At 42.2% G+C, this 26,138-nt stretch overlaps 1 protein-coding gene across 1 annotated transcript in view; it reads right to left on the bottom strand.

Moving 5' to 3' along the window:
* PRKCH (protein kinase C eta) overlaps nt 1-26,138 on the bottom strand; it is a 222,626-nt gene that overhangs the window by 138,011 nt on the left and 58,477 nt on the right. The window contains exon 2 of the mRNA XM_029237243.1: nt 13,476-13,539. Coding sequence (XP_029093076.1) covers nt 13,476-13,539 — 64 coding nt within the window. The remainder of the gene's footprint in view (nt 1-13,475; nt 13,540-26,138) is intronic.

Raw genomic sequence — 26,138 nt, 5'->3', positions numbered from 1 at the left:
CTAGAATACAGATCCTCTCTTGACATTTCATACTTTTTGAAGGCCCCATTTTCAGTACTTGGTAATTCCCAATCTAAGGACTCAGGTAATGGAAGTGTCCTCATTTACACGAAAAAAGTATCGTCAAAATGCAGTAAGAATTAACCTTCCAAAAGGTACACACTAAGACCCCTATGTACCCAGACTGACCTTCAACCTATTTACTTTTCCAGATGTTTAGTAGATGTGTCACTAACATTTATTAAAACTTAACAAATGATAGATAGTTCCCACCATGTTCACAGACAGAAGACTAGCTGAACCTAAATTTACTGTGTTTTAGATGGGTGAGGCTCACAAATAAGAGTAATTTCTTAACAACCTGTAACTAGAATTGAATTATAGCTAATTATATTTAGCAGTGCATGGACTTGTTATATATCCCCAGATAGTACATTTGAACTTTTAATGCTTATTAAGCTGTGTAGTGGATCCTAATGTAGCTTAGAACAATAAGAAACCCTGATGGAATGCACAGAACTTGGGAAAGTCTTCATGATAAATTTAAAAGTTTCTGCTTTAGCAACTTACATTAAATCATTATAAGTGGCTGTAAATATGGTGCTCTTCAAGCCCCTAGCTAAAGGGGGAATATTATGTTCAATGAGCCAAATGGCAAGCCAGCATCAAATACAGGTGAACTTCAACTTCACTTAATTAACAAAGGTATGTTCCTGAAAAGGGAAGTGACATTAACAGGGTATACACCTTGTGTCAAAATGATGCTGGTACCTCCCCTGGATCCCAAGGCTCAGCCACGATCCCCTCCCTACAGCTCTCACTGACCTACCACGCCCCTGCCTTAGGGTCTTTGTATTTCCTGTCCCCTCTTCCCCCAACACAACCTCATGGTCCCTCCCTTCCTTCAGATCTGCAGCTCAAATACCAACCTGATTTGAACAGAACTGCACACAGTCTTCATCTCTGTCCCCTTGCTCTACTCTATTTTCTCCATAGCACTTACCACTTGGCATACAATGTTAATTTGTCTAATTGTTTGCGTCTCCACCTACACACTTTTTGGGTTCTACTATAATAAACTCAGTGTCACTATTAAACACTTGCCTACACACAGGCATGCATATATATATCACACAATGTTATACACAAATACTCTGTGTGTGTCCAGAGAGAGTTCCCTTGATCCACTGGATCCAAGCGGTGATAATTTAGAAGTAGCGCTCAACCCAGTATATTCTGTAACCAAGTAAATTCACAGAGATAGCAACTGACTTTCTCCAAAACAATGTTAGAACTAAGTTGCACTTAGAAAATCGAAGGCAATCTCTGACGTACACAAAGAATGTGTCTTCAACCCTAGATCACTAAGGCCCCCCTCGCCCACTCTCAAGCTCATGCTGGAAGTCAGCTACTGCTGAACAGAAACTTCAGACACCAGATTAAGATCTTAATGCTGAAATCTTAATGCTGAAGACAAGTTTCAGGGGGGAAGGAAAGAAACAGGTCTTCCTGCCTCTTTACCTACCCACTGACACAGGCGTCACTGGGGAAAACCTAATAAAAGGGATGTCAATGTTACTGGCCTGGCAAACAGAACCTCTGCTGCCTTGTACGTTTGAAACAAAAAGAGCAGAGAGCTCTGAGGTTGCTGGAAATGAGACTGAAGCATAATGAAACCAGACTCTGGAGCAATTAATTTTTCTATCAGATAATTAAATCATTTGTTTTTCCCAAATCTCAGATCCACTGAGAGAACACTGCATGAGTATAATTTCAACTAAAAAAATATGAAGCTTGAGAAAATGAAGATACCACTCTGTTTTGCAAGAACCTTGATTTTAGAGGAACATGCTGGTTAATAAGTGAGTGTCACATAAGGTGAATCTGCTGATGCTTCCGTCCATAGACTTCTGAGCTATTTTTGCAGTTCAGCTTTTAGTGCTTACAGCTCTGATCACTTGCTCAGAAGTATTGCGACTGCCTTGTTCCGCTCAAATCAAGCAAAGGTTTAGCATCAAGCTACCCATAACAGGCACCTCTAAAGTTAGAAACCACCATACGCTTTTGGGTTGTTTGGGCGTCATTTCCTGACCTCCCTATTTTTATGAGAAAAGGCTTATAACAAAAACCGGCTGAAAAAGTACATTGCACAGTCAAAATAATTAGAGAAAAAGGGTTACAGTTTCAAAAAATGATTGAATTATTCTGTCGTGTTTATCACCTAACATCAGTCGCCAATAGAATGTACACAAATGTCTGTCAGTTCCTTCTCTTTAAATTCTCACTAAAATGAAAAGTTCTGGACTTCCGAAAGAAAGATAAAGGGGAAAAATAACCTAGAAATTCTAAAAATAATTTGGTCTCCGGACCCTTTTATAGTCTTAAAAATCAAGGACTCAGTTTTGGTTTCTGTGGGTTCTCTCTACCAATATTTGCCATATTAGAAATTAAAATTGAGACTTTTAAAAATATTTATTCATTTAAAACAAGTCCATTGCATGTTAACAAAAATAATATTTTTATGAAAGATAACTCTATTTTCTAAAGCAAAAAAATGTTAAGTGAGAAGAGTGGCATTGTTTTACAATTCTGCAAATCTCTTTGATGTGTGACTTAGAGGCCAGCTGGGTTCTTAGATCTGCTTCTGTATTCAATCTGCTGAAACATTGTTTTAGATGAAATATGTGAACAAAATCCAGCCTCACATGGAAATTAGTGGAAAAGAGAGTGTTTTAATAGTTTCAGGTACTTCTTTGATTCTACATCAAAACTTGACAAGTGGTAGCTTCTTAAAGGTTAGCTGCAATGTAGAATCTAAAAACAATCAATGAACTTTTTATACTGTTGTATTAAATCGATTAGTCTATCTTCAGCTTTCAATGGATCCTTGACCCATGCATGGTTTTGTAACATTTTGTACTGGTCATTTTGAAAACATGGGTTTACTGAGTTATGCAGATCCTCTTCCAAATGTTGACCTATTTTACAATATTAAAAATCACAGTTGCTAACATCAACAACAAACTCATGTGAAAAGTCTTTTTTAAGTATTGCAAGCTGACAAGCTCATATGGTGGATATAAATTTTCCAAAATTCTACCTATGGCTTGCAGGATCCAATTTTATCACTGGCATCATACTCACAGTTGCTTGCCTTGAAGTAACAAGCTCATTTCACTCATTTTTAAGAAAATACCTGATAAAATCCCAAGTCTCCATAACTATAGTTTGTCCATCATTCTTCCAAGTAAATATGGTGCCCCATGGGGAAAAAAAAGTGGCTAGCTCAATCATACAAGTGTTCTTCCTGAGACACGGTAGTATTGCAGTATGTAGCAGAAGTGTCTTGTGCATATTTCCCATTTTGTCACACAGAATATTATAAAGATATATAGTCAAGGGATGAGCTTAAGAACAGTAATCATGTTTAGCGCTTCACCAAAGATATTCTTACGTGAAACTCTTCCTCTCTGCCATTGCCACACAATTGCAGGGAGGAAGAATACACTGGCTACACTGACAACTGTACACTTTGGTGGCTTGATTCATTCTAAGGCACCAGCAGTTTTACCCACTACTTCTTTTGCACCACTGGTGCACACGTCAACACATTAAAAAAAAAAAGACAGAACATCTTAGTATTATACGGAAAATAGTTTTGAACTACAGACCTCTTGAAAACGTCTCTGGAACCCCCAGAGATCTGCAGGACCACATTTTGAGAACCAAATGAAGAATTCTGAACAAAAACACCACTTAAAAGTTTATCATCAATAGTCAATGCAAGTAAGAGAAGTAGTCAGGATGAAGCTAATGATGGTTGAGGTATAACTAGGCAAATATAGCTATCATATCCTCAGCTGAACTCGTTTATTTGACTTTGAATTTCTTCCGGGTTCTAGTTTAATGCCTGCATTCAGAGAAACTACGGATGATGGCGGTCAAACTCAGCAAATCTTAAGCTCAGCCTTCTCAGAGCTCTCTGATCCATACCTTGTATTTGAGAAGGTGGAACCTTTCCTAGGTCAATGTCAATCTTTAGGTTTAAGAAGGAGGAATCCAAGGAAAGCCTTGCAAAAAAGACATTATCCCAAGAGATGACAAAACTCTGAGGAGGGTGGGATTATACCACCTAAAGGACAGTCTTTTTTTCCCAAGGTAGAATCAAGATAAAACATGGAAACACCTCCCAGATAGCTAGATGGCCTAGAAAGCTCTTGGACCTCAGCCTCCCAGTCTGAGCTTGTGTCTGGGCTCTGGCACTCATTATTCAGGAGACCACAGCAAATCAGTGTCCCTGAGCTTGCATACTGAGGATCACATCAGCCTCAGAAGTCTGTTGTGACGAGCAAATGAAATAACATACAGGAAACATACAGAAGGCATCAGTTACGAGGGTACGAAGCTATCCTGCTACCAGAAGAAAATAAAACAAGGGCTGCTATTGCTACTTGCTCAATTACAGGCCTACCACAGTGTCTGGTCCTCAGAAGGAGTTCAATAAATGAGCCCGCTGTCATGGAAAGGAGGAGCAGGTCAACTATGACATGGGACAATTAGTCTCAATCCTCTAAAAAGATCATTTCTTCTTTTTCCAGTTCCCCATTCCCTCAATATCTTTCTTTCTCTCCTACCCTGTCTCCAACCTGGCAGTCATTTCCAGTGGGAGCCACATAACTGCTTGGACCAGCAGGAGAACGGAAGTAGTCACTCATCCCTCAGGATGAATGTATAGAAAGAATACATTAAAAAAAAAAAAAATCTAGGGGCTTCCCTGGTGGTGCAGTGGTTAAGAATCCGCCTGCCAATGCAGGGGACATGGGTTTGATCCCTGGTCCAGGAAGATCCCACATGCCGCGGAGCAAAGACTGTGTGCCACAACTACTGAGCCTGTACTCTAGAGCCCGCGAGCCACAACTACGGAGCCCTCATGCCTAGAGCCTGTGCTCCGCAACAAGAGAAGCCACCGCAATGAGAAGCCCGCGTGCCGCAAGGAAGAGTGGCCCTCGCTCGCCGTGCCTAGAGAAAGCCTGCGTGCAGCAACAAAGACCCAATGCAGCCAAAAATAAATAAAATTTAAAAATTAAAAAAAAATCTAAATTAAGAAAAAGTATATCAACAAGCTGTCACCAGGCTTGAAACATGAGAAAGGAATACTAAAAAACAACTGTCATCAGAGATAACATTTTCCCCTTTAAAAATGACACACATTGAGAGTGTCAGATACAGTGAGAAACTGGGGGTTGCAGCCTTCAAGCAGTTAACATGTTTCATCTGCCTTGGTACATGTGGCCACGATGATTTAGCAGAGAACATAATTATGTGTAAACCAGTGGTATGACACAGGAAATTTGAGTGAAAATGGTTCAAAAAGATCATAATCTTACTCTACATTATAATGCACTGCCTTAGTAGAAAGAATAAGCAGATACCAAAATTCAAGCACTTTCTATATTCTTCCCAGGGGGAAATGTGTTATTAGTTCCAAGTAACATAATAAGAGCCTGAAAGAAGGGGGCGATTCAAAGTTTTAGCAAAGTTTTCTCAACGAGCTTCAAATCCACAAATGACAGGTGCTCTGTCAGGTGGCATTTTTGTTTGTCTTTTAAGAAGTTACTTTTTCCTCCTAAACTGGTGCAGAATACTTGCAAGTTTGCTTTGGGAACTCTGGGGAAGAAACATGTCCACAAAGGACTTTCATCTTACTATCTTCATAAAGATACTTCTACCATTAATTCTTTTGATTTACTTTATTCTTTTAGGAAACTATCTTAAAATTAAACTTTCTAAGGGCAAAATGTTATGTAATAGTTAATAGGAGATGATTCACTTGTCATTCATTATGAGTGAGAACTTTACAACAGAACGAAGGGAATTATCTTACTCATCTCTTCCTACCTGCAGTTTTTGACTCACAGCTTAGTATTTATTTAGAACCTTTAAAATATTTCTGAAATACTTTAGTCATTTAAATTTTTTAACTCACCTCTTTGTAATACATAAAAATTGGGAATTAAGGATAAAATATATACAAACAAAAAACACCAGCTTTAATTTATAAATGAGAATAGGTAGCATGTGTTCAAAGTTAAAGCATCATTTGGATGTTGCAGAGGCAACCCAGATTCTGTTTTTTGTTTAGAAAATAGATTTTTTTAATGTGTAATTTTAACTTCTTATTAAAGAGAATCTCAAACACATGCAAAAGTAGACAGAAACTTATAATAAACCTACATGTAACCATCACCCAGCTTCAACAGCCAGCTTGTGGCTAATCTGGTTTTATCTGTACCCTATCTCCCCTCCTCCCACCTCTGGAATATTCTGAAGTAAATCTCAGCTATCATTTCATCAGTAAACATTTCAATATGTATCTCTAATAGATGCTCTATTTTTTTTTTTTTTTTTTTTTTTTTTGCAGTACGCAGGCCTCTCACTGTTGTGGCCTCTCCCGTTGTGGAGCACAGGCTCCGGACGCGCAGGCTCAGTGGCCATGGCCCACAGGCCCAGCCGCTCCACAGCATGTGGGATCCTCCCGGACCGGGGCATGAACCCATGTCCCCTGCATCGGCAGGCGGACTCTCAACCACTGCGCCACCAGGGAAGCCCAAGACGCTCTATTTTAAACAACCAAAATGCCACAATCACTGCTAAATCAGGTTAATAATTCCTTAATATCATCATGTATACAGTTACTGTTCCCATTTTCCCAGCTGTGTCCTGGGAGTTATTGTTTTGCAATCTGTGTTTGACATGTTCTATATGTTGAAACTGGTTAATATGTTTCTCTTCTGTTATTTTGATTTTCCTTCCTTCTCTTTTTTTTTCTTCCAATTTTTGGTCAAAGGAACCAAGTCTCTTGTCCTATCAAATTTTTCCACAGTTTGGGTTTTGCTGATTGCATCTCCTGGTGTCATTTAAAATGTGCCCCTATCCACTGTATTTCGTCTACAATGGTGGTTAGATGTGGAAGACTGACCAGATTTGGGCTGGATTTTAACAAGACTACCCCACAGATGGGGTGGTGTGCTCCCATGAGGAAACACACATTGTCTGGTACTTGCTCTGTGGGCCAATCACTGAAGTATGACGTACCCTGAATCCAGGCAGACTTCACTTATGCAAACTACATTATCATCTTCAAATCTTAGACTGTATTTCTTAATAGCATTACAATGCAGCAACATCTTTTTTGATTTGTTCTCACATGAGGGCACATCACTACTTTAACTTAACTTCTTTGTGTTGCTTCTCTTCCAATTATAACAGTTATGAGGTTAGTTTGATGCATTTTCATCAGTACTTCATCTGTTTTTTTTTTTTTTTTTTTTTTTTGCCACTCCACTCTTCCAGGTAAGAACTAGTCCAAAATAGTGACAATTGAACAGGGCCACAGTGACAGCATCTAGAGGTTGCATTAAAAATCCAGGTCTATTTCATCACCTTAATAAATTTCAGCTTGATTACGTGACCAATCCAGTTGTTAGCTCCAGAAAGGCTTAGCCAGAATGAAATAAAGAGGGACATGAGACAGCCCTTTCAAAAGAATAAATCACTTCAACTGTGCCTTGACAGCAGTGCTGAGGGGAATCTGGTATCTGATCAAGAGTGATAACACCTTTCTTTTTTTTTTTTTTTTTTGCGGTACGCGGGCCTCTCACTGTTGTGGCCTCTCCCGTCGCGGAGCACAGGCTCCGGACGCACAGGCCCAGTGGCCATGGCTCACGGGCCCAGCCACTCCACAGCATGTGGGATCTTCCCGGACCAGGGCACGAACCCATGCCCCCTGCATCGGCAGGCGGACTCTCAACCACTGCGCCACCAGGGAAGCCCAACACCTTTCTTAAGATGAACAATGGTGATGGGTTTTTGACCCTGTTGATAATGTTATGCCTTCAGCTCCGTGACAGACTTCCACGAAGCGTTTTCTTGCTCCATCCCAGTTTAATGAAGAGCCCTCACTGTAGGTTTTTAAGCAGGCTCATCTTCTTACCTCAGCATTAAACATAAACCTATACACAGCATACTTTATCATCAAATTGTGAAACTACTACTGTTAACACCAATTCAAGTATGACTTTTCAGAAAGACTTTTATGTTCTGTCCTTTCTCCAGACTTCATTATCACCATTTTGATGCCAATTTCTACCACCTGGCGAAACAGTCCCTGGCATGCAGTAAGCACTCAAATATTATTGAACGAGTATATTAACAAAATGGGTGTTCATTAAGTAAACCTTCAGCAGAGTTTGAGTTTGACAAATTATAATCTGTGATCCAGGTCCTTAATTACTGGTGTTCCACAGAGTTCTGCTCTTAGTCAACCTTGGCTTTCTCTCTAAATCTTCTTACTGGGTCCCTTCATCCTTGTGCCTGTCTCCCACTGGCACCCAGAGCTACATCTCAGGCCTCAATGTCTTGCCAAACTCAAGACTCCTATTGCTAGTTCTTCCTAAACATCTCCACTTGGGTTTCCCACAAGCTTCTCAAACTCCACCCATTCAAAGCTGAATTCATCACATTCCATTCCTATGTTTCTGCTCTGGTGAATGATTCCACACCCCTCTGAGCATCATCTGGGTCTCATCCCTATTCATCCCTGACACCCTATGAACTGCCAATTCCTGTTGGTTTCGAGATCTATATATTTCTCATAGCTGTCCCCTCCTCTCCATCCATCCTGCAGATTCCAACTGAACTTGGGCTCTAGTAACCTCTCCCTCAGACAGCTTTAATTGTCTCTTACGGGCTGTCTACACCCCTGTCTCCTCTTATGATCTGAACAGCCCCCAGCCCCAAGCCCCTTGTACCCACAGCTACCAAGTCAGATTTTGTTTCTCATTCCTTAAAACCCTTCACTGGCACCCCATCATGTCTACTAGCCTAGAAGTAGTGTGTGACCATGCAATTTATCCTCTAGCCTGGGACCCTTCTGAGAGTGAAAGGTGACACTGTTAGTAGTTACAGTGGTATAGCAGACAAACTCAGACTTTCCCGGGCAAACCTACGCATGAGGCCCTCCCAAGTCTCTGCTACACCTCCCACTGCACTCCCTCACCTTCGGCACCCCTCTCGCTACTTTCAGTCTCTGGAACCCGTCACTGTTCTCTCACCCCTATGCCTGTGAACAAACTGTCATCCCCTCTTGAACCATCTTCCCTGGCCTGGGACATTTCTAAGGATCATTCCAACTTGCTTTAAACATCGCCCGCCCCCCCCGCCCCCCCCCGAAACTTCTTCTAAAATCTCCTGGCTGATCCAATCACATATTCCTGCCAGCCAACAACATGCCTTGGACTTATTCCTATGCTGGGACCTGGGCCCCTGCACTGCAAACATGGGCTGCATCTGCCTGCCTCCTATGAGCTCCTTCAAGTGTCCGTGTCTTGTTCATCTTTATCTCCCCAGCATCTGTGATGAGATCACAGGTCTGTACCCAGCAGGCATTTCTCATGTCATTTCTCAGTCACGTCTTATATTTAATAAAAACGTCTTTGCCTTAGCTACTAATTCAGCACAATTAATGAAAGATGAAAAGATGAGACAGGATGAAATAAGGAGTAGTCAGTAGCTCCTAATGCCAGTCCTGTATATCACAGACCACAGCTCCATTTAAGCAACTGCTTTTTAAAGGAGAGCTTTGGGATTATAGCATCTGGGCTAATGGCAGAACCCCTACAGGAGGCCATGAAAGGGAAACAGCCATGGCAATAAGCCAACATCATATTAGAAACTGTCCACTAAATTCTTGAAGCTTCTAGTATAAAATAAATGCAGTGTCGAAATAAAACACACCTGCTGAGTATACTTGGGGTCCCAGGCAGGGGTGGGGAGAATGACAGGACTCCTGCTGCTGTGACAACAGGAACACAGAGATAAGAACCCACTAGTGTACCTTCACAGAGCACTCTACAGTTTGCAAAGCATTTCCCTACGCATTCTACCACCTGACCTTCAAAATAACCCTATGAGATAGATCAGATGCATGCCGAGGCTCAACCAACACTTCTTTTTTTTTTTAATTTAACTTTTACTTTATATTGGAGTATAGTTGATTTACAATGTTGTGTTAGTTTCTGCTGTACAGCAAAGTGATTCAGTCATACATATATCCATTCTTTTTCAGATTCTTTTCACATATAGGTTATTACAGAATATTGAGTAGAGTTCCCTGTGCAATACAGTAGGTCCTTTTTATCTATTTTATATGTAGTGGTGTGTATATGTTAATCCCAACCTCCTAATTTATGCCCCTCCCAACCTTTCCCCTTTGGTAACCATAAACTTGTTTTCTAAATCTGTGAATCTGTTTCTGTTTTGTAAATAAGTTCATTTGTATCATTTTTTCAGATTCCACATACAAGTGATATCATATGATATTTATCTTTCTCTCACTTACTTCACTTAGCCTGATAATCTCTAGGTCCATCCATGTTGCTGCATGTGGCATTATTTCATTCTTTCATCTACCAACATTTCTTAAGCTTCGACAATCCCTCTGGGATCCCAGGCCAATGCCCCCTTCACAGCCTGAGCCACACCAGGCAAGCCTGACCTCATCCTGCTTCTTTATGTAAAACCCTTCAGCATCCTAGATGGAAACTGGAGCTCCAAATATTCTATCAGTCTAACCTGTCGCTTTATGGCCAGGGATGATCTAGGGTGGCTGACAGGTGAGAGGCCAAGCCAGGGACATTCTCACAGTGCCAGGTCCAGGTGCTGCCATAGCTGAGGCAGGTGTGTGTGGGCTGGGAAGCTTCATTCCCTCCTTGTGTAACACACACAGAGGCAGCCATCACGTTGTCTGCATGTGACAAGGAAGCTGTGCCCTAAGGCAGCAGCAACGTGCGAGCTCAAGCTGAGCCCCGGCCTAGGAGCCAAACTGACAAGGCAAGGCTCCCACAGACAAAGAGAACAGACCTGAGCTTCTAAAATACAGCCCACACCGTGATGCCATAGATCCTGAAATTTCAACATTAAAAAAATCTATTTCTCATGGATAAAACAGCTCTTTCAGCATCTTTTAAACTACACAGGCACACCTAAGAGGGGTAGAGTGCTAAGATAGCGATCACTATCATTTTAGTGTGAATTAGTCCATGAATTCACTGTCTTCCTTATTAGCAAGTGTTCCTGGAGAGAGGAGGTCACTGGGCATCTTACTGGAGTAAGAGACAGTGGAAGGCAGAGAACAGGAAGGACTTAGAGGGGAGGTGGAATTACCAAAGATGAACTCGGCCTGCCTCAACATTTTACGCAGGGTCACCTCCGAAAGGAATATAATTGCAATGACCTGGTAAGAACTCACCCCAAATAACACTTGACATTCCTTTCTTCTTATCACTATAACTAATAAATTAATATTGCGTTGGCCAAAAAGTTCCTTTGTAACACAGAAAACCCGAACAAACTTTTTGGCCAACCCAATACTATGAGAATACTGAGGAGTATTCCAGAACCACTGTTCTGATGTTTCTAGTGTAAAATTAAGGAAGGTAAAAACTTAATAAAATTTAGTCCTAGAGAGCTGGTGTAACTCTAAAAAAAAGATGTCATGTAACAACAATGGCACCATCAGACCTGGTCTAACAGGCATGGCCTTACTCCACTGGTCCCTTGTCACTCAGTGCAAAAACGTAGTTCAGCACATTCAGAATCTCACTCACTCCTCATTCACACCTCTATTCTCACTGCTGGGCTTGTCTATACCATGGCTGTACCCATGTTCCGTGTGCTGTAAGAATGTTCTATCAGCAATGTTCTGTAATATTACATTATATTTTATTTGACTGAGTTATGAGCAGACTCCTTTTTCCCACAAATCCTGTATGTTCAAGATAACCAAGCCAAACCAAAAGAACTGTGAGCAGGCAGAAGACCCCCAAACTGTAATCTGGACAGTTTTTTCATGTTCAAGTATCCCAAGTTTCTGCTAATTTCAAAAGGTAAGATGCAACAATTGAGACAACAACTTGAAAAATGTTAACATTAAGACAATTTGCCCACATGAATGAGAAGGGTTGGCTGAGACGAGAGAAAACCACTTCTCAAAAGTGTCTTCAATTTGCAAAATGCCAACACCAAACAGACAAACCATGAAGCCACACGTTTACAGATCTTTGCAAGGATTTTAGTAACAGTGGAGTAGCTTGTAATGGACTAATGTTCCCACCAAAAACAATTAAGATATTTAGAAATACATTCTAAAACAATTAATTGGAAACACTGGAGGGCCACCAGAAAAGAGACAGAAATTAGAGGGAATTTGATATGCAACTTAAAACTACAAGATATCATTTCATAGCCACCAGCATGTCTAAAATTAAAGAGAATGACCATACCAAGTGTTGGGGAGGATACAGAGTAACTGGAACTCTCATACATTGCTGGTGGGAATATAAGAATACAACCACTTTGGAAAACCATTTGAAAGTTTCTTATAAAGTTAAACATGTGTCTACTCTATTATCCAGCAATTCCACTGCTAGGTATTTACCCAAGAAAAATCAAAGTGTAATTTATGTACAAGAATGTTTATGGAAGCATTCTTTATAATAACCCCAAACAGGAAAAACTCCAAAATGTCCATCAAGATGAGAATAAGCAAACAAAATTGTGCTACATTTATGTAATAGAATACCCAGCAGTAAGAAGGAACAGAATACTAATATACACAATGACATGAATGGGTCTCAGAGAAATTATGCTGAGCAAAAGAAATCAGACACAAAAGAGAACATGCTATGTAGTTCCATTTATATGAACTTCCAGAAGAGACAAAATTAACCTATAGTGAAGAAACAAAGCAAAACATTGCATTCACTGCCTCTGGCAGCAGGGGATTAACTGGGAGAGGACACAGGGAACTTTCAGAGGGATGAAAATGTTCTATGTCTTGGATTGGAGCACTAGTTACACAGTTGTATGCATCTGTCAAAACCAAACTCTTCACTTCTGATCTATTCATTTCTCTGTATATAAATTTTACCTCGATTTTTTAAATATGGGGAATGGGAGATGGAGGTAGCGCAAGGGGAAGAGGAACAGGATACCTTAAAGGACAGAATGAGATAAAGATTATAAGGAAGAGAACACAATCCTTAAATTTTTAATACACTCCTAGGGCAGACTAAAAGGTTAGTCCAAAGCCAAAAATCTAAAATACAGTTTAACAGACACGAACCAAAAGAGGCAAGAACCTCTTGAACTAAGAACTAAGATGATGAATAAAAACAAAAACTCAGTGAGTATGTTAAACAAAACACAAGATTGCCAGAGTTAGCAAATATATTTAATCTGGCAACCCAAACCAGTAGACCATTAGACAACAAAATACCAAGCAACCTGGTTTATACAGTCAATTTTTAAAGCGTCTTTTACGAAATGCTCTTTTTACATGCTCCGTGATATAAATTCCTACTGAGTATGAACTAAGAGTACACAAATACCTGAAACCACCCCAAATTCATTCTTACCTTCAGTGAAACTTCCTGTTAGGGTTATTACAACAAATACTTTCCCTTCTGGCTCCAGATCCACCTAGAAAGAGAGAAAAAAATTGTACGTTATATGCTAATTTTGAAGTATTGTTTTTGTGGGCCTCAAATAATTCTTGACAGAGACGCCTCAATGCACATAAATCAGATCTATGTTTTTCATTGAACAGTAGAGGGGCAGGAAACAAGTGACAGCACAAGAAACTGTAACGGATGAAAAGCAGATCTAAACGAAACCGTGCAATGTTTTCCCTCTCTCAAATGTTTTCCTCTTCCATTTTGGCTCTCTGTGATACTGATGAGCAACCATACACGTGGTCACTATTTTTGAGACACCCCTAACTGATGTGCACCATTTGTAAGAATATTTTACTAAACTACGTGACAAGTGTATGAAGTTGAGAAATAATGGCAACATAAAGGCAATGAACCAATGTGCCATGGTCAACTGCGTACCTTTAGTTTGAGGAAGTAAAGAGTTTGAATAGAAGAGTGCTGTCTCTGTCTACACCATCTCCACCTGAGTGCAGTTCATCTTCAGGGAGCACCAGGGGAGGCTGTGCATTCACTACTCTTGACTGTTCATGGGAACATCAATGTTCCTTCAAGTTCTTATCTACGAGCTGAGAAAACAAGACAGACGTTCTGCCAACGAGGCAGCTGTACGTCTTCTCACTAGAGCCTGTCCTCTGCACACACTCCCGTCTCCCAAAGACCTTCACACAGCATGGCCCCAGGATGGGGCAGTACCCTCCGTATCTGCTCTGACCACACTGGCCCAGGTAGGCAGGCTCTGCCCTCTTCATGCTAACCTTGAACTACCCATGAACACCTCTAAGCCATGGATTCTGAGGTTCTTTGGGGCTCCGATACATAAATTTACAATTGTCCTTAAATAAAATCTTGTCAGGTTTAGCCTATCGCTTCAGCTCTGCCTTTGACCTTTTGTCTAAGAGAGGGAGGTTCAGAGAAGCTGAGTATAGATATGGATGGTCTTTTGGGTAGAATCACATGGTACAGTGTCCAAACTAGACCAGGACACGGACTCCAGTCTGACTGCCGCAGCAGCTCTGCACTCTGGGCAAGGTCCTTAACCATGCCCAGTTTCACTGCTCCCATCTCCAAGTCCATGACGTCATTATTCAGCATTTCCGACGTGGCTTCTGTCAGACAATCTCAAAGAGCCTTAACAGTACTATTTACTGTTTGTATTGTATCTATAGGTGACCAATACCGAAGAAAAGAAATGCACTGACCTTACCCTAGAGCTCACCACCACCTGTTTTTAAGTACTACCCCCTGTTTATGCTTTTTCGAAATAAAAGATGCCTGTTTTATACTGACTGGGAGGGCTTCATCTATATAACAGCCAATTCCTATAAACCCTGCTGCCTTTTTCTGCGTTCAGTCTGTTACCAGTGCGGTTACCACACCATAACTCACTCCAGTGCTCAAATCAGCTTCTCGCATCACGACTACTAACTTAACAATAGCCCCTTAACTATCAACACCGCTTGTGAACCTTTATAGAACGGTTCTGAAAATAGAGCTCTCTGGAGAGATGACTAAACAGGATGTCAGTCTCTAACTGTCTCCACTCTCTGCCTCGACTTGTTTCAAGTCAAAAATATTTTCTTTTTAAAAGCCACTCCCTCATCTTCAATACAAAAGCCTGGCAGAGCCACATACAGGCACACACGTTCGACCTCACAACATCAACTGCTGCTGGCACAGAAGGAGCTGCTGCCAGCCTCCCAACTGCCAGGCCACCTCCGAGATCCAGCCTGGAAACTCCCTCCAACACTGCCCGAGGGCCCGCAAAACAAAGAAGGCTACGCCACCACATGGGCAGGAGCTGCTCTGACAGACAGCAGGAGACTCCAGCACTCAGCATCAGGAGCTCTCACAGTGCAACAGGTTCGAGCCTCGTTTTTGACCCAAGTCACCATCACGGTGGAAAAGCCAGGCTCAAACGCCATCTGTAAGCCTAGCCCATCTAAGACCTCTGACCTTAGAACAGGGTTTTACCAACTGCAGGTCGAGACTCACTAGTGAGACATGAAAACCAGGTAGTGGGTTGCACACAACAGGGATTTTTAACTAGAATAAAGTGGAACAGAAAATATGAACACGCCAAATAGTAAGGAAAAGTACCACGCCATGAAAATTCTGTTTGCAGTTTTATACGCGTGAGAATGGTATACTGGGTTTTGGTGTAAAACGTCTTCCTTAGTGCATCACAGAGAAACAGTTTGAAAATGCGGCCCTCGAGGTTATCTGCTTCACCTATACAGTGCTGATGGTTTGGCATCTACACATGGTGGTGGCCGCTTAGACACCTCCAGTGACAGCCAACTCACTACCACCACAGCTGGCGTCTTTCATTCCTGTACCCCAGAGAAGATCCTTCTCTAACAGCAGAAATGCAGTGACCAATAGCTTCCATTCATTGACCCTAGTTTTGTCCCCTACTGCTGTAGTGCATACTTTAGCTCTATGGATTCTGGGAAGAGCACTTCAGCTTGATTGGAGAACCACCCTGCCCTCACATTAGTCCATGGCTCAGCTGAGAGTCTACCCCTGGTTCCAGAGCGGACATGTGACCCAGGCTTGCCAAACTGAGCACTGAATTCCCTCGGCCAAGATGACGGGCCTGGAGCTGGCATATGCCCTACATCTGAGTAATTGCTCCTCTCTACCCTCAATCACTGGTGCAGGTTTGGGCACAAAATCCAAGTAGGTCCAATCAGGAATCCTGGATCTACAAGGAAGAAGTACGATCTCACTCCTGCTGAACTGTAATCTGGAAGGACATACACTTGGGAGTGTCTGGCACCATTCTTACTACCACACTGGGCTGGAGAATGAAGTCAATAAAGAAGGGAGAGCTGAGAGACAGAAAGAGACCAGGTCTTGATGTCATTTAAAGCCTTAGATCAAGCCCTGCTTGATTCTTCTGGATTTTCAGTTATTTGAGCCCATAACTTCCTTTTGCTTTAGCCAGTTTGAGTAGGGTTTTCTATCACTTGCACCCCAAAAGGCTTATCCAAATTGTCAGCCAAAGAGAATAAGTCATATTTGTAAAGACAATCATCACCTCCCCTCTACACTTTCTAACGCCCAGGCCAATTCCCGCAATCTGTCCCCCTGCCTCTCTCTGGCACTGAAACAGCTCCTGTAACCCTTGTCACATCCCACGGTCAGATCCAAAGATGTGTCCATCTTCCCCTCAGCTGACCCGTCTGCCAGTATCTGATGTTCTTGCCCACTTCCTCCTTCATGAATCTCTCTTTAAACCCTGCTGCTCCTGAGTCCTCTTTTCCTTCCATTGGAAGATTCAGACTCATGATTTCAAAACCCACCTGAGATTCTTTGGGGGTAGGAGTAGGAGAAAAAACAAACATATCAGAACCTCCGAGAGGGTGTAGTCACATTCATTTCCTAAGTCTCAAGCACACACTTTATTCTCAAACCTATATATGCACCTTTTCTGAAAGTCTCCATCTCAGTGTCTCACTAAGACAAGTCCCTTTAATTCAACATGTCCAGAGTCCAAAGTCTTATCATGTACCCCCAAATGACTCCTCCATTTCCCCAGCAGCCCAGGCTCCTCACTATGTGCATATAATCCTACCAGATCCCACCAAGTCCACTTTCTGAGCCTCTCTTAAACCCTCCCCTTCCTCTCCACTCCTCCTGCCCTGCCTCACCTTGCCCCTTGCAGGGGCGTTCTAGCTGGTTTCCATCTCCAGACTCATAATCCCCCAGCTGCTATCACTGACATTTCAAAAATGAAAATCTGACCATGTGACTTTCTAACTTGAAATCCTTCTATGTGTCCTCTCCCTCCTGTAACAGCCAAACTCCTTAGCAGGGCACACAGCCCCACATGCTGTGTCCTTACCATCCCAAACACATACAACCCATATCTCAGCATCTATAAATTATTTGTAGACTCTTCAGGGAGGCATATTATTTCATTTATAACCTTAGAGATCAACAAAATGTATTATGGGTCAGACAGCATAATGGAGAATGTAGTCAAAATGATGAAAAATATACATTACCTGTCTGAAGCTTATTGCCTAGTGATTTGAGGCATGCAATCTTTATACCTAGAAAATCCTTCTCTTTTTAACCTGTCAAACTCTTATTTGTCTATCGAGAATCAACTCAAAACTCACTTTTTACAGGAAGACCTTCTGAGACCTCTTTTAGACAGGTGGGCAACTCCACACCATTATAGAGACCATTGCTGGAACCCCTTCGTTGTTGTAGCCACTATGCCCCGGTCCCTTAGGACCCTGACTTGCACATAAGAGGACTGAAATGGTTTTGTGAATGAGTAAATTAACAAACAAGCCAGGATACTCCAAGCAGCTTCATAGAGGGCATGGTTTTCTCCTCCTTCACTATTCTGATTGGTTTCCTCCAGATATGCTCCAATTTCTCCACACTCCCATGAAAGAGTGAACATCAGCCTGCAGGTGCATCAGACGCTAATAGGGCAAAGCAACGTTATCACCAACTTTGATTTCACAGTGACAGTGCCCTTTAGTGATGCAGCTACAGACTTCATGAACACTTTGAGAAGCCCCAGTGACCCAGCTTGAGTTTGCCATCAACTAAAACCTTTGCATCTTTTCTACATGCTGTAAGGTTCTGCTTCTCACATCCTGTGCAGTGCTTAGGCCCCAAATCCTAAGAGCTCCATACTTTTTCTGCAGAATTTCAGCTTGTTGCTCTGGGCTCCAAGGCTCACTAGATCCCAAATCCAGTCATTCAGTCACTCTCCTTGTTAGCTTTATGGCCTTCCAAATCAGGGCCTGGGTTACCCTGTCATCATCTAAGGCACTTACAGAATGTCCACCATGACAGGGCTGAGGCCAGAGTGCCATGGAGGTCCCACATAGAAATGGATGCACTGTGCATTCTTTCTGTAACAGTCATTCAGGGAGAAGTGAATATGCTAAGCCCTCTTTCCTACAGACCACTTCTATTAGTGAGAAGGGCAACTCCTGGGCCCTTGTCAAAACTCAGAAAGCAATGGCCTTTAAAAGTGACATTCTGACACACAAATAGATAAATCATTAAAACTCAGTGTAAACAAATGGTGCTGTAACTGGATGTCCATATACACAATAGTGAACTTCAACTCACACATTGTAACTTATACAAAAATTAACTCAAAATGGATCACAGACCTAAATGTAAAACCTAACACTTTAATACTTCAAGAAAAATACATCAGAGAAAATCTTTGGAACCTTGGATTAGGTAAATATTTCTTAGATATAAAACCAAAAGCACGGGGCTTCCCTGGTGGCGCAGTGGTTGGGAGTCCGCCTGCCGATGCAGGGGACGCGGGTTTGTGCCCCGGTCCGGGAGGATCCCACATGCTGCGGAGCAGCTGGGCCCATGAGCCATGGCCGCCGAGCCTGCGCGTCCGGAGCCTGTGCTCTGCAACGGGAGAGGCCACAACAGTGAGAGGCCCGCGTACCGCAAAAAAAAAAAAAAAAAAGACAAATTGGACTTCATCTAAATTAAAATTTCTGCTCTTTGAAAGACACTGTCAAGAGAATGAAAGACAGGCCACAGATCAGGAGAAAATAGTGTAATTTTTTTTCTCACCTGTATCCAAATAAAGAACTTACAAAACTCTATAAGAAAACAAGCCAACTTTTAAAAAATGGGCTTCATCACTTCATTTCACCAAAGAAGACATAATATAAAGATGGCAAATAAGTATATAAAAACAAGTTCAACCTCATTAATCATTAGAGAAATGCAAATTAAAACCACAATGCAATAACAATACATACCTATTATGAGGGCTAACACTAAAAAGTCTGACCATACTAAATGTAAGAATGTGGAGCAACGGGAATTCCCATATGTTGCTGATGCGACTATAAAATGGAACTATCACTTTGGAAACAGTTTGACATTTTCTTAAAATGTTACACATACACCTCCCATTTGATCCAGCCATTCAATTCTTAGGTATTTAACCAAGAATAAAGCAAGCATATGTTCAAAAATATGTATGCAAATGCTCAAGGCGCTTTTTAAAGAATATGATATAGCCATACAATGGAATAGTATTCAACAATAAAAAGAATAAACTATTGATGCATGCAACAACATGGAAAAATAGTAAATGAAAGAAGCCAAACACAAAAGAGACCATACTGCCTAGAAAAAGAGAGACAACATATAGTTTAACCTGACTGTAAACATATAGTTTCTATAGCGGCAGAAAACATCAGGGGTTGCCTGGGGATGGGTAAGGGAAATAAGACAGGTGGTAGAGAGGGATTAAAAAGGGGCAGGAGAGTACCAAGACAATTAAATGGAGAAAGAGTACTCTTTTCAACAAATGGTGCTGGGACAACTGGATTCCACATGCAAAAGAATAAAAGCAGACCCCTACCTCACACCATATATAAATATGAACTCAAAATGGATCATAGACCTAAAAGTAAGAGCTAAAACTATAAAACTCTTAGAAGAAAAGAGAGGAATAAATTTTCCTGACTTTGGGTTAGGCAACGGTTTCTTAGATATGACATCAAAATTACAAGTGACAAAAAATGATAAATTGGACTGCATCAAAGTTTAAAACTTCTGTGGTATAAAAACAAACAAGTGTCTACCTCTCTCTGCCCAAATGCCCTTTCCAAAGTGCCACTCTTATCAACTTTCCTCCATCCAAGCCTCCAGAGGCTTCTTAGTGCCTTCAGAAGAAAACTCACTCTCCTTTACCTGGCTTTCCAGGGCACCGTGGGCTCCCCACTAATTAACCCAAACCTGTTTTTCAAATTTCCATTCTTTAAACCTACTCTTCTAGTCAGGTCCATCTCCTCACTATGTCACAGCCACACCTGTGCTCGTGCTGCTGTCTCTACTTAGAAAGCCTTTCTCTCTTCACCTATCCACTCATTCCAACATTGACTGAATGACTCCTAGGGTCAGGATCATTGCCAGGTGCTCAGGATTTCCCAGAGAAGCTCCCTGAGGCTGCAGGTGGAAGAAGCAGCTGAGTGTACCTGGCAAAGATGATGTAGCTACAGAAGCTGAAGGAAGAAACTTTTACCAGGAAGATCTCACATGCACATTGATCTCTGCAGTCTCAAAATTCCTTTCTTGATTATTATCTTACTATCTATTGATGCCCTTAACAATTAGATAAAATTTCATAGACTTACATCTCATCACTTGCAGTTAAGTCTGTAAGCTCCTTTCCAGTGGGATCTGACACTTTTTTTTGTTTTTTTTTTTTTTGCAGTACACAGGCCTGTCACGGTTGTGGCCTCTCCCGTTACGGAGCACAGGCTCCGGAAGCGCAGGCTCAGCGGCCATGGCTCACGGGCCCAGCCGCTCCGCGGCATGTGGGATCTTCCCGGACCGGAGCACGCACCCGTGTCCCCTGCATCGGCAGGCGGACTCTCAACCACTGCGCCACCAGGGAAGCCCGGATCTGACACTTTTTTATTCCCCGAAGGGCCTAGCAGAGTTCCTTGAACCAAGTAAACACTCAAAAAATATCTGTTGATTTGGTCTAATGAGCTGAATTGGAAGGTCATCTGACCACCTCAATTTCATCACCTATAAAATGGGAATGATAGTATTTTATCCTGTAATAAACACTCTGACAGCACTTTGTAAAATATAAAAGCACTTCAAGATGGCTCCACGGCAAACCAGTAGCATATGGACTACACAGGCCCCCTCCTTAAGGATCATACTCTGCTCGCTTGACGAGCCAACTGATCGCCAGCCCCCCTCCTCCACCACACACCCTGAGCCAGTGTTTCCTTTCCTTTGGCATCACTTTGCAGAAGCTGGGCAAGTCACCTATATCCCTGACTCGGCCTTCTTGCCCATGAAATGAGAGGATTGTTAAAAAACCTTTCTAGCTCTAATGTTCCATGATTCTAAACAGGCTTGGATAAAAGCCTGCAGACAGGACTCAACGGAAACACTCATTTAATTAACTGGTAATAATTTACAACCATTTCCCTTCACAGAAGGCATTAGAATTGATCACAGGCAGGAAACTTCTGGCTACTTAATTTTCATCTCAGCCTGGGATAAGCAAAAGGCCCTAGCATATTAAAAGAAAAAAAACCAATCCTTTATTGGGCAAAGGTAGAAGGTTCACCTAAACTCTACGGGCCTTGGGCCAGACATCTGTGATATTCAGATTCTTGGCTAGGTGGATCATTTCTATAACTTTTCTAGGTCTTACTCTAGGGATAAGTAACTAAAGAACTTAAAAACATGATAAAGCATTTCATAATTCTCTTCCAGCTAAAACCATCAGACTTGAAAATGAGAGTTCAAATTCTTAAAGGAAAAAAAATTTCTTTACAGAATTGTACCAATAACCAACAAGGAGACATGTAGCTATGTTCTTTAGTAACAGAAATAACAGTTACTGTGTCTTGAATTCATCAATGTGCAGGAGCCCTGCCAGGTAGGTGCCTGACCTACATTATTTCTCACCTTCACCCCCTGCAAGGTATCATCACCACCATTACAGATGGGAAAATGGAGGCTCCATGAGGTTACGGAATTCACCAGCAGAGAAGGCCAAGCCAAGATACAGACTCAGGGAAGATTCCGCCCCAGTTCCACACCAGCCTCCCTGTAGGCTGCTGTGCCTGCACCTGCCTGCAGGTTTGCCTGATGCCTTCTGTTCCACCCGAACCAGCCTGCCCAAGTCTTGGCATGTTAGGTCAATCGCATCACCCGTCTCCCTGGGAACTTGGGCTAGACTTGTGCCCTCGGCACCCGAGGGTGCTCCCAGCCAAATGCCAAGCCTCGGTGTTCCAGCCTTGCTTCCTCACTGCCAAGGCCAGTGGGAGTGGCATCAGCCTGATGGTGTCGCCTGATGGCTCTTCACAAGGGCATGTGACAAGTCTGTGCTGGGGCTAGCAGAATGCAGCGGGCAGCTCAGGTTCCACTAGTCAGCTGCCTGGAGGACTTGAGTCAGGGTCATGTGCTGCAGACACACAGCGCATCGCTTCGCCATGGGAAGGAGTTTAAAGGAAAAGGGGGTGAATGAGGCAAACCCTATGTCCCTGCTGATTTTCTGTTTTTGCAACCAGACAAGGTTTATGTGTTAAAAGCACACTAAAAAGCACCACAGATTAAAAACGATCAGAAAAAGAAGATGGCAAAAACTGAACAGAAAGGTGAGACTTATCAAATACGACTGTAGTTTAAAGCGAAGGAAAATACTATCTTTAGTCAGTGATTAAATCCTCATCTTTCTAAGTCTGGACCCTCCATGCAGTCGAAGAGGATGGTGGGGAAAGAGCCCTCGGCTGTGACCACAGCTCTGGTGGCAGGTCATCTGGCTTCTGCACCTAGACAATAAAGGTGGACAACTAGGCTTTTAAGTCCTTTTCATATCTAAGATTCTACGACTCCAAGCCACAAACAGGTTCTGAACTCCACAGAGGACGTAAAGACTACAGAAGAGTATGCCTCTCAAATGCATAAAGCCTCATGGTAACTCTTCCCCACCCCCAACTAAACATACCCAATCACTGCAAATTTAAACTTAGAGTTATTTCAATTCAGAGCCCATTACCCCTATGTCCTAGTATAAATAGTGTAACTCCTGGCAAAAGGGGAATTCTTTTGTATTAAAATTAGTTTTTCAAAGTGTCCCTACCCAAAATGAAAAACCAGGAATAAATAGTCCAGATTGGATATCTCTGAGGACTAAAATACTTTTTCTTTGCCAAGGAGAAGGCTAAGGATAGATAGAAATGGTCTATTGTACAAGTGCTGTGTGTGTGTCTCTCAATCTTTGACTCCAATATCCAAGGGATTGAAAATGTCAATTAGATGATGGGATGCCTTAGGCTCTTCAAAACACTCCACTACAATTCCTCCCTCTTTACCTCCTATGGAGTTCAATTCTGTGCTGGGAGGCCTACCTGACACCTCCTTTGTGAAGGAGGACAGAGGTTCTGAAGGGATCTTCCCAGCCCAGGAGATCCAGAGCTGCTGGTACTCCTGATGGACCAAAAAGGATGGGCTGAGCTCTTCTGGAGTCAAATGCCCACCCTTGAAACCAGCAGAGGACTCTCAGAACAGCACCCTCCAGAACTAAGAGGGCACTTTCTTTCTCCTCCAATAAGGTGTCTGCCCCGCAAGGACCTCATGCCAGAGCAGACCCTAAACTGAGAGAGGAACCATGGTAATTGTGTTCCCTACATCAAAGAACACTTTAAAAGGGTACATTCACCATGATCTCAATCCTTCTCTTTTCTGTTCCATAGACCCTTCCAGAAGAGAACATACTCTGTCCTTGCCAGGATAAGGTATTAAATGAAAGGGACAGGTGGTCTTTGGACTGTGGCTGGAGGTGAGGATTGCCATCCTTGCCCACCCTCCTGCTCAGTGGCCTCACAGCCCCCTTCCTTCTTCACAGCTTCTGTGGGTTGCCTGGGGAGAGCTCTCAGCCCCCCCAGTGAGCCTCCTCCTAAGGTGAAGCTCCCACAAGGATGGATAAATATTAGGAGGTGAAGAGTCTAAGTTTTGCCACAGAAGATTTCAGGTTTTTTTAAAAAAAGATATAAACAAATCCAGAATTATTCTACATTGTAATGGAGGAAGAAAGCAAAACCAAAGCAAGGAGTAAGTCAAACTATACAGCATACTTAAGCATTTAAGAGGTTTGTTTGTTTGTTTGTTGTTGTTTTACTATGGCATTCTTTTCAGCATTGACTTGAGGTCTTTTTGTTTCCCAAGCAGCATGAGGGATTAGTTCCCCAACCAGGGATCGAACTCACTCCCCCTGCAGTGGAAGAACGGAGTCTTAACCACTAGACAGCCAGGGAAGCCACTCAAGATGTTTTATAGATGTGTCTACTTAATTTCTCATTGCTCAGACTCTTGGTCACCTTTAGATAACTGTGAATCTGAAGGAACATTAGAAAATACATCAAGCCCAAGGTCTCTCCCAAGGGTTATCTTGTGAAACTTTCACTCCTTTTGGCCTTCCAGAGGGAAGGAAAGAGGAAAGCTTTGCCAAAATGGACATGGGTGCCCTACCTAGAAATACAGGTAGCAGTTTTCCAGGTGGGCCAGGGAAGGGGAGACAGAGCGGAAGTATGTGCAAATGCACAGAGGACTATTAGGGTTGCGTATGGTGGAATGCAGGCTGTGTAAACGAGATGGGTCAGAAACTAGGCTGGAGAGGAAAAGCTATCAGGTCAACAGTGGCCTCCTGGCACCCTGGAAGGCTTAGCTCTTATCCCAGGGCAATGGGGAGCCGCTGAGGAGGTTCAATCTGCAAAGTTTCAGGATTATACCAATATGATAGAGCCCTACAGAAAGGGTGTTGGGATTATAAGGGGAGAGAAGCTCGTGGTGGGGATACATATTCAAAGGCTATTCTGTTGGTCTTAGCAAAGGTTGCAGGTGACCTGAGCTAAGCCAGCAGCAGAGGGGATGGAGAGGGGGAGGCAGACTGGGGAAGACAGTGGAGGGAGCAGCAGCTGTACTTTGTAATCAGAGGTGGGGTAGAAGGTAAAAGAGAAGTGGTCACAGAGAGTCACCAGGCCAACGACAATCTTGGTGGCATTAAATGAGACAGAGACTCAAGGGATAAGCTGATGTGGAGGAAAGATAGAAAGTTCAATGTGTGACCATTACCCATGTCATCTGAGCATCTACTGGGCCACCCTGAACAGCTTCTTAAAGTTTAGATGGAGAACTAGGAACACCACAAAGATAGAAAATACAAACCCAGTACAGTCTCAGTGGAACAGGTAAGAGCAACATCAAAAGCACTATTCAGATCAAGAAAAGGAGCAATCAGATGACCTGATACTATACATAGAAAATCCTAAAGATGCCACCAGAAAAATACTAGAGTTCATCAATGAATTTGGTAAAGCTGCAGGATACAAAATTAATAAACAGAAGTCTGTTGCATTTCTACACACTAATGAAATACCAGAATGGGAAATTAAGGAAACACTTCCATTTACCATCACATCAAAAACAATAAAATACCTAGAAATAAACCTACCTAAGGTGGCAAAAGACCTGTACTCTAAAAACTATAAGATGCTGATGAAAGAAACTGCAGACAACACAAACAGATGGAAAGATACCAATATTGTTAAAATGACCATACTACCCAAGGCAGTCTACAGATTCAATGCAATCCCTATCAAATTACCAATGGCATTTTTCACAGAAATGAAAATGGAAACACAGAAGACCCCAAATAGACAAAACAATCTTGTGGAAGAAGAACGGAGCCAGAGGAATCACACTCTCTGACTTCAGACTATACTATAAAGCTATAGTCATCAAACCAGGATGGTACTGGCAGAAAAAAAGACACACAGATCAATGGAACAGGATAAAACACCCAGAAATAAACCCATGCACTTATGGTCAATTAATCTATGACAAAGGCAAGAACATACAATGGAGAAAAGACAGTCTCTTCAATAAATGGTGCTGGTAAAACTGGACAGCTACTTGTAAAAAAATGAAATTAGAACATTCTCTAATACCATACACAAAAATAAACTCAAAATGGACTAAAGACCTAAATGTAAGACCAGATACTCTAAAATTCCTAGAGGAAAACATAGGCAGAACACT

Source organism: Monodon monoceros, unplaced genomic scaffold (assembly GCF_005190385.1).
Source record: "Monodon monoceros isolate NGI ecotype Baffin Bay Population unplaced genomic scaffold, NGI_Narwhal_1 Super_Scaffold_21, whole genome shotgun sequence".
NCBI lineage: Eukaryota > Metazoa > Chordata > Mammalia > Artiodactyla > Monodontidae > Monodon > Monodon monoceros.
Note: the sequence above shows the minus strand (reverse complement) of the source record. Positions and strands in the feature narration are given on the sequence as shown.